General features: G+C 39.7%; 1 protein-coding gene across 2 annotated transcripts in view; it reads left to right on the top strand.

The window, feature by feature from the left end:
- The window catches only part of xkr4 (XK related 4), a 28880-nt gene extending 19637 nt beyond the window's left edge, over positions 1 to 9243 (top strand). Inside the window, exons 4-5 of one of the 2 annotated variants that reach the window (XR_013094024.1) lie at positions 235 to 4411; positions 6877 to 9242. Coding sequence is in view for 1 of the 2 variants with exons in the window: in XM_014411244.4 (XP_014266730.1) it covers positions 235 to 832 (598 nt within the window). In the remaining variant the exon portion in view is untranslated. Of the gene's footprint in view, positions 1 to 234 lie in introns of both variants that reach the window. The other variant, XM_014411244.4, reaches the window with a different exon arrangement.
- The last annotated feature ends 643 nt before the right edge of the window (positions 9244 to 9886 follow it).

Below are 9886 nucleotides of genomic sequence, written 5' to 3' on the forward strand. Positions count from 1 at the left end.
TCTGTCATTTTTAAATTTATAAGCGCTTGGTTGCAGTAAGTGCAATAGTTGAAACTACCATGCAAAAGAAATTCAGCCATTCCTGTTTCTTGAGCTAGTTTCAACTTTAGCATTTAGTACTGACAACTCTGACTTACATGAAACAATCTGTGAGACCTTCAGCTTATTTTAGTGATAGTTGCTTGCAAATACTTACATTTATTTGTTGTTATTATGTCTCATGTCTCTGTGCAGGTGTCGGCTTTTTATCTATTACCTGGTAATCTTGATGGAGAACACTGCTCTCAGTGCGTTGTGGTATCTCTACCGATTTCCTCAAAATACTGACGCCTTTGCAGTGCCAGCACTCTGCGTCATTTTCAGCAGTTTCCTCACCGGCATTGTTTTCATGCTCATGTACTATGCCTTTTTTCACCCGAACGGGCCACGCTTTGGACACTCACCAAGTGGCCAAGGCCTTGACCTGGACCCTACTGCTCAGTTCTCCACTCTGCCATCAGAAGGTGCCACCAATTCACTGCGTTCGAACCGAGGTGCTACCACAACTCTGGAACGACACGACAAGTATTCTGAGCGAGATGGCTGCATGCCAGTGTTTCAGGTCCGATCCACAGTGCCATCAACGCCATCTTCTCGTGCTCCACGCCTAGAGGAGAACGTCATCAAGATCGACCTTTGTAGGAACCGCTATCCAGCCTGGGAGCGTCATGTTCTGGACCGCAGCATTCGCAAAGCAATTTTGGCCATAGATTGCTCATTGACTCCTCCACGGCTGCAGTACAAAGATGATGCTCTGGTACAGGAGCGGTTGGAATATGAGACCACTCTATAGTCCGCTCGGCTTTCGGAAACCCTGCAGGGGCACAGCAACAGAGTGGTATCCTGTGATCACATAAACAGCAACAGGAACTGTGGCAATAAGAATTTGTTACTGGCATCAGTTTCAATATCTTCATCTCCCATTGCTGTCGTTCTTTTTCTATTTCCGGGTATCAGAAGTGTCGAGAAGCAGTCGGGACTGTTGGTAATGGCTGGATGACCAACTCAGTACAAGTTCAGTTAGTGTCACTGGTGGGATTGCTGCTGGTCAGATTGTTGCTATTATTTTTACTAACACTTATCTGGTAAATGCTGTCTTCTATGGACTAAATACTAAATGACACTCTGCTTAGAACAACAAGAAGCGAGTGTGTTAAGGGGTGTTAAGTTAAAGCTGTAAAATAATAAAAAGTGGAATTGTCCATTGTCCATACAGACAGCTTTTAAGTCACCAGATACTCCCATAAAACAAAGGAGACCTGAATTACAAACTCAAACTTGTCCAAATGTGTTGGTGTCCTACCATATCAGCCACAAGCAGGTGGGTACTCTCAGTCATTACTCTCTTTCTCTTAGTGCCAAAAAGGGTCATTGCGAACATCCTCTAGATTCCTGTACAAACAACTTAGGGGTGCCTGCATAATCCAGAAGGTTCTTCTTTGAGCTAGACCTTTCAGTGTTATTGGACATCTGTGATCAACACTGGAAGATGGCCAGAAAGTGACCTATGAGAAGACAGTGGTCAAAGTAGCATCTATGAGCAGTGATGGTGTTTTGTTTGGGCAAAACATACTAAATGATAAGGCTGAATGTTATAATAGGAAGCAAGAAAAGGGGGCAAAGGTCAAATACTAGCTAATGGTCTCGTTCTGAAAAGGAAGCATTCAAACTTACTCAATGCCAAGAAAAAAAATCTTCCTGGCAGCTCAACATAACTATTTGTAGTCCGGCCTCAGAAACACAGCTGCAGAATTATTCTGATCTTTGCTTGTATGTGGAGGGTGAAAGCATGTGCCAGACACCAATGAACCGAAGAGAGGAGAGAGGATGATACCGGAAATGGAAATGAGTTGAGGATCGAAACACAGACAAGCAGCCAACTCAGCCATTCCAACCAGGATGTACAGTACTCATGCAACATGCAGCATTTTTCTTTTAGAGATGAAGTAGAGGCTACTGAAGTCATGTGTGTGTGTGTGTGTGTGTGTGTGTAGTTTACACAAAACAAGCAAAGGAACGTGTGGTTAGTCTGTCTGAATAGAATCTTTGCTGTAGATATGCAGGTGACACACGTCACCTTTCGAGGAAAAATTGCCCTTTTTAAAAACACTTTTTACATTTTGACTCAACACATTTACCAACCAAACCACACAACACAGGTTAGCATAGTGCTGGAAGTGTCCACTGGCAAATGAGAAACCTAGACGGGAAAAAGCTTGATCCTGATCATACTGCATACCATGCTCTGGAAAATAAGCGATGGAATACAAACATTTTCCATACGTCACTTTTAATGTGGGTAACAAAGACAGTAAGTGTAAATAACAGAATGTAGGATTTACTCAATCAGAAATGCAATGCTGTGACAGGCGGTTATCCAAAAATGACTGTTGGTGGTGTTAAATGATGAAACTGTAAACATGTACAAGCTCCAACAGATGGCATTTGGGGCCAAAACATTTTTCAAAGTCCAATCTAAGTATTAAACATACACACATAGTGTTGTTATGTGGAAATTACATTTATGAAAATACCTCAAACATTTATTGTTTGAGGTATTGTTATTGTACAAAATGTTTATGCTGTACTTCCAGTAGCTTGTCATGGATGACCTGGATCAAGATGGTGCCTGTTTTTCCCAAAAGTTTGTTCCAACCTGGTAGCAAGTTTCAGGGGAGTCAGGGGGTCTTACAAAATTCAAAGGTTGATATAGTGCATTACGATGTTGTGCAGTGCACTATAAAAAAATATGAACAATACTGTGTAAGTCTGTGTTTGATGTTACCAGTTAAATTGTCCTGGCCCGGTTGGCGTAGTGTGTATTCCAAACCTTGGAACATCCCTGAAAGAGAGAACCAGAGACTGAAGACATAAGGAGGTGCTGTGCCATCCCATTTGCACCATTCTGTTTACCCTCAAAACCCAAATAACTTTACTTCAAGAAACGCTGGGCAGCAACAGACAATATCACCTCACAGACTAGTTGTCTGTTAGTCAAGAATTTTAGCTCTCTCCCTGCTTTTCCTGTGCTAAGATAGTGTCCAGATAAAAGGAATTCTAGGTGGTCTTTTGTCCAAAGTCTTTGTTTTAAAGCATGGAAAGAGAAAAACACAAAGCGAGTCAATGATAATCAGGATATTCTGACCGGTCATTGCAGTTATTTGAAACCACAGCACAGTGGCCGTCATAATCTTGTTTAAACAAAGATATAAGTGAAAAAAGACTCTGTATTGTGCCCATTACATACAGACCACTTAGAGAATGTACGGTTACGTTGTAACCTTGGTTCTCTGAGTGAAAGACTATCTCTCCACTCCGTACATATGGAACATGTAACGGAGTTGAGAGATAGTCTCGATATGATAGAGAACCAGGATGATGTGTATGCAGAATATACTATGCTGGTAAGTGCTGGCATATTCCCACCATTTTTTGTGGTTTCTATTAGATAGAAGTTTCAATTACATACTGTATGTTAGGGTTTTTTAATAATTGTGTTTTCTTCGTGGTGACAAGTCAAAAATGTTTTCTGTAAAAAAAATAAAAATTCAAAGAAGCAATCTTGAATGATACAGAGATATTTTTGTGCTTACACCAAAGCCTCTGTGTTTTACCAGAGACATACTTTTAAAGGACTATAGCAGTGGTTTTGCACGTTTTAGAAAATCTTTTTGCAAAACCTTTCACTATAGTGAGTTTCACTATAGTCTTTGAACTTTTGTTGTTAGTTGTTATTATTATAATTATAAAGTAATGCATTGGAGACTTCCTAAGTATCCGGTTGTTCAGTCTGACGTCACTAGCCGTGTCTGGACCTAAACTCCGCTGCAGGTCCATATATCAAACGATCACTATGGCATTACTGAGAGTTGAAAAACTATCTAAAGTCTTTCATCTTTAATAAAATGATCAGCGTTCTGCTCTACCAGGTGTAACAATTGAGTTTAACATCCAGGCATCCATGAAAACGGAATTTATGACATTTAACGGAGTTAGAAGTTAGCAGGGAGTTAGCTCGCTAGCTTCTATCTAAATACAATATAGCATGTCCTGACTGCGGGGTTTTGGAAACAAATTAAAACGTACAGCTCTGTTATCACTTCCAACATAAATGAAGACAGAAAACTAAACAGCAGTGACGTTTGTAGGGTTACTGAAGTTGGGCTAGCTGGTATATAATGATGTGCTACGTGACTGCTAGCGACACAGCTATGTTAGCATAATATAAACAAGCTAACTTTTTTTCCACTCGATAAAAGTTAACGTGAGTGTTCTCGGTGGTCAGGAACAAATGTAATCGCATGGCAGGATGCTGTAAAAGGACCAAACTTCAGCCAGGAGAACAACTGAGATAATCCATCCACAATACGAGGTTAGTCATTCATATACTGCTGCATGGGCTGGGCTGTAGTTACATCCTAAGGTTTTAAAAACTGAGCCTAAATAAATGATTAATGGTAATAAAAGCCGAGGGAGGTCAACAGTGATCACTGACTGTTTTAGGAGCTTTTTGAGATCAAATAGAAGAAAATACAAAACATTAAACATGTTAACAACACAAAAGCCATATTAAACGCAGACTACTTTAGGCCCGGAAGTAGGATTCGTCACGTCATCACTTAACGACCGGATATCTTCATTTAAACAGTCATACACTGCACAATTTTAAACTGTACTGTAATGAACAAAAATCCACAAAGTAGATATAAATCCACAAATCTGGCATAAAAATCTGGCTGCAAAAATCTATTCAGACTGAGCAGTTGGACCGAAAAACATGCAAACAGTGTTACGGCTGAAGTTTGACAACAGATACTTTTATGTGTGTGTGTGTGTGTATGTGTGCGCAGAGTTTCCATCAGATATTTTCAGGAGACCAATCTCTATCGTGGCATTAATGTCTCTTCATTATTTTTCGGTTACTTTGAGATTTCCATGGACTTGTGTTTGGTGGAGGAATACACTTGTGCTTTAGTGAAAATGTTGTATACATAAAGCTTTTGTGGGTTCAGCAGAAGCTGCATAACATAAGACAGATGTCCTGAAGTAATACTACAGTAGCTGAATCAACATTAGTGACAACTAAAAAGACTAAACGCTTTAAAATATACTAAACCTGATGATTTTCCATTTAAAGAAGGGACTTTTCCAGACCTATTATCTGGGAACAAACTCGGTGATGTGATGTAGATGTAAAGCGTTTTTCTTTTGTCATTTTGTTTTTTTTCTTGGGATAAAGACACAAGTTTCATGATGGCACAATACTGTTGGAGAAAGGCATATACTGTACAAGGCTGTACATACTGCCTGTTCAGGAAACCAAGAGCAGGCTGTGGAAAGAACTTTCATGATCCCTTCAAATAAAAAAAAGTGAAATTACTGCTCGTCTTTTTTAATGAAAAAAGTGAATAAAATAAATCAGTAACTGGGCTGTCAGCGGATAAAGACAAAGTCTAAACATGTATATTTAATTAAAAATAGCACAGCATGTGTCAAACTAACAAAATGTGAGGTGGGAAATGTAGAAATGGTTCTCAACCACTGCACCATCCTGGTGCGCAGTTCAAAAGCCAGCAGATGTGGTGGTATGCGTTAATACGCATGCCATGCATAACTTGCACATCTCTGAAGACAGTTCGTCCACAGGTATTTGGATAGTGACGTAATTTTAGTAAATGTTGCTCCAGAACAGCTTTCAGCTACATTCATTGTTGTAGACATGGTTCCCTATTTGCAGACTTTTCATTGATGCTTTCTTCTGTACTGAGTTAAGCACCGAGGTTTCTCTGTTGTTTTGGAAACAGGGTTGCAAATGCAGCCTTGTATTTCTTAGACATCCAAGCAATTTATTTTAGTTTTCAGTTCAAAAATCAGCTGTAGCCTTAGTTTGCTCATCACCATCAACACACACAGTACATTGATATAAATATGTGTGGAACATGAAGCTACCTCAGTTTGTCTCATGCACAAACCCTTACAGATTGTCTGTCAGTTCATTTTCTTCTGTAGCACAGTTGACACTTCTGTTTAAATGAAAATATGTTTACCAAAATTAAAATGAATTCCAAATAACAATAAATATTAAACCCTATGAAAACCCTTCAAAGTATAACATTGGTAGCATGACAGTTATATGGCACTGCAAATGGGCTGATTGTTGGTTTTATGATATAAAGGTGACTGTTGTTGTGATTTGACTATATAAACATTTGACCTGAACAGAACTGAGGATTAGGGTTCAACTAAAAAAATATTACTTTAGACCTTGTTTGATTAGAACTAGAAAGAGAGAGCAGATTTCTCCTGTTTTGGCTTCCCTTCATTGGCTTCCTGTTAAATCCAGAATTGAATTCAAAATCCTGCTCCTCACATACAAGGTCTTAAATAATCAGGCCCCATCTTATCTTAATGACCTTGTAGTACCATATCACCCTATTAGAGCGCTTCGCTCTCGCTCTGCAGGCCTACTTGTTGTTCCTAGAGTATTTAAAAGTAGAATGGGAGGCAGAGCCTTCAGTTTTCAGGCCCCTCTTCTGTGGAACCAGCTTCCAGTTTGGATTCAGGAGACAGACACTATCTCTACTTTCAAGATTAGGCTTCAAACTTTCCTTTTTGCTAAAGCATATAGTTAGGGCTGGACCAGGTGACCCTGAATCCTCCCTTAGTTATGCTGCAATAGACGTAGGCTGCCGGGGGATTCCCATGATGCACTGGGTGTTTCTTCTTCACTCATCATGTGTTTATACACCTCTCTACATTTAATTATTAGTTATAACAATTAACCTCTGTCTCTCTTCCACAGCATGTCTTTAATCTTTCTTCCTTCTCTCACCCCAGCCAATCACAGCAGATGGCCCCGCCCCTCCCTGAGCCTGGTTCTGCTGGAGGTTTCTTCCTGTTAAAAGGGAGTTTTTCCTTCCCACTGTCGCCAAAGTGCTGATCATGGGGGTCATATGATTGTTGGGTTTTTCTCTGTATGTGTTATTGTAGGGTCGACCTTACAATATAAAGCGCTTTGAAGCGACTGTCGCTGTGATTTGGAATTTTATAAATCCCAGATGTGCTCCAGTGTTCATGACTTTGTTTTAGCTGCTTTCTGTGTTTAACTTGCTTTAAAATAAAATCTATTTTGATTTTTCCTTCATTTCGACATCATCACACAGGAGACAATGAGGCTGTACTTAGGGCACAGCTTAGTTTTCTAGTTAAACTGGAAAGCATGCGTGTGAGTCTGTGTGTGAACGAGAGAGAGAGATGTTTTTACACTCGATAGCAGAATATGTGGCAGTTACTGTGCTTATACTAGTCTAGCAAAGAAGTTGTTCCTCAGTACTGCATCATCTAAACCCCTCAGACTGTGTTTATTTGTAACATCAGTTGCACAATACTGCTATAAAGGAATGAAGAAGCAATAGAAAATATAGAAAGCTTGCAGTTATATTGCAGTTTGTTTCTTGGTTTACTCTTCCTCCTTGTTTTCTTGCACTTTTATTGACTCTAAGAAAAACAATGTTCCATGTGTGAGTAAGATGTTCTCAGTAACGGTTATTTATTAATAGCACAAGATTTTTTTGACCAGTCTGTTCCATAGACAAAGTCTACAAACATCAGGGACACATGACACGTGTTAAATATGTAATATAACAATCATAGAGCCATTGCAAAAACTCAATTTAGTTTGACGATCCAACATGTTTTTGACACGAGACTTAACAGGATATTTGACCGGGAGCCAGATTTGGGGAGGTTGCTATTGGTGTGTAATGGGAAACAAGGCTACAAAGTCTCCATCCACTAAAGTAAAATGTTTGTAGTTGGCTAAATGTAACCAAAGCACAGACACAAGACTCTCATATCTGCATTTAGTCTTAAAGACTTGTTGGAGTGGTTCCACATGACGAGCACATATTCTACTATCACTATAAGATGAGATAAATAGATTGTGTTTTTCTGTTAGTATTGTGGTCCAGCGACTGTCTCTATTCATCATCTATAACAGATCAAAGCTTTGCTGCTGTGGTCCGGACATACCTGCCAAGCACAATACAGAATTTAGCTATTGAACCAGGCAAAAACGACACTATGAAGTTTGAATGGTCAGCATCATTTGTGCAGCAGCAGCAGCTCCAGGCGGGATCGTCCAGTCTTAGTACAAGCACAGTGACCAGCAGGTTAAAAACAATCCTGTATAATCATTCTGTACAGATGTCTGTTTAGAGTTGGTTAAACATGGAATACCACAGATAGTGAACTGAACAACTTAAATGCTTATCTGTAAATAAATGTATGCAATGTGTACATGTTAAAAAAGAACATTCCTCTCTTTTTGAGTTCTGACTGTGAAGCGTGTCTCTAGAGGTGCGATGCCACCATGATGGCTATAAATATGACAGTAAAACACAGAGGAAAAAAAGATAAATGTGGTGTATGTGGTGTATTTAACAAAAGAAAAAACATGTTTAAGACAAAGTAATATTGGTCTTATCAGTACGTTGCATTGTGTGATGAAAGCATTCAATGGGGGAAAAGTACATTTTATTGTAAAAATAATAATTCAAGAATAATAAAAAAAAATAATCAAAATGAGTTTTTTGTACATATGAGATTTTTGTAAATTTTTATTTGAATCTAATGCAACACAAACTACCAAAATTCAGTTAATAAAGTACACTGTGGTCATTTATCTGGCCTCACGTTTGTTCATTTCATTTTCGAGTCAAAACCTCATTGGTGGTAGATTCTCCAGGAGGAGCCACAAATCAAATCACCATCACAGGCTATCGATGTTACACAACTAACCTCCTAACCCAAGGGGCTGGACAGCACAGGACGGGCTGCTGTGTGCAGAGTTGCTCGGATTCATTGCAACTAAGATATGGCAAAAGACATAATCAAAAATCTCCAACACTTCCACGTGTCTAAATGTATGTCTGGCTCATCTTTTGAGCCAACCTACCTCGAGAAGTGCTCGCACTGCAGCAGATGGATGCACAAAGTTATCAAAGTATTTCCAAGTGTGAAGAATCATCAAGAGATTCAAAGAGAGCCACACAGTACAGAACAAGCCCGGCAGAGGCAGGGAACCAAAGAGTCACTCGAAGCCTGCACAGAAAAGGTTGCACACAATGAAAATCAGCCAACCAGAGATGGATTATGCAGACAGGAAGCACGTCCTCTCAGATGAAACTAGCTCTCTTTGGCCATGTTTGCAGAAAGAACATCAGGGGGGCTGATGATATTGATCCTGGTAGTTTTTGTTGAAATTATTTTTTTGTTTGTAAAGTTAAAATAATGTAAGCATCAAAAACTCTGTTTACATTCCTGTATGTTTTCTTCTTTACAAGCACGGGTGCAGTAATTAGGCCTCGATGTTGTGTTATGAACTTGGATGTGGGGGTGGGGGATTCCTGGTGTGAGCAGTGACTGATGTGGGTTTCAAAGCCCTCTGTTGGAGCCACAGGAAAATGTTTTGCTTGTGATGCTAAAAGTTGTGTTTACCCTTTAGGAGAAAGCTTTGTGTCATTGCCGAGGGAAACCCGTGTGGACTGGATGCTCCCATCTGGAACTGCTGCTGCTCCTGCACAGATTATGCTGTGGACCTTTTTGTAGGACTCTAACCTAACAGGTAACTAAAAGCTGGGAGTAAAGTAGGAGGGATACTCCTGCTGAGGTGAGCAGCTCATTATGCTCATGCCTTGTTTTAAGTCACAGATCGCCGTGCTGATGCATGCACTGCTTTTCCCGCCACTCACTGTAGAGCAACAACTAGTTTCATAGTAATTTGCCTCTTTATTGATCTTGTAATAAAAAACATAAATCCATCGTCTGACTCTCTGTGCTATGAACT

The sequence above is a fragment of the Maylandia zebra genome, linkage group LG18 (genome assembly GCF_041146795.1).
Source record: "Maylandia zebra isolate NMK-2024a linkage group LG18, Mzebra_GT3a, whole genome shotgun sequence".
Classification (NCBI taxonomy): domain Eukaryota; kingdom Metazoa; phylum Chordata; class Actinopteri; order Cichliformes; family Cichlidae; genus Maylandia; species Maylandia zebra.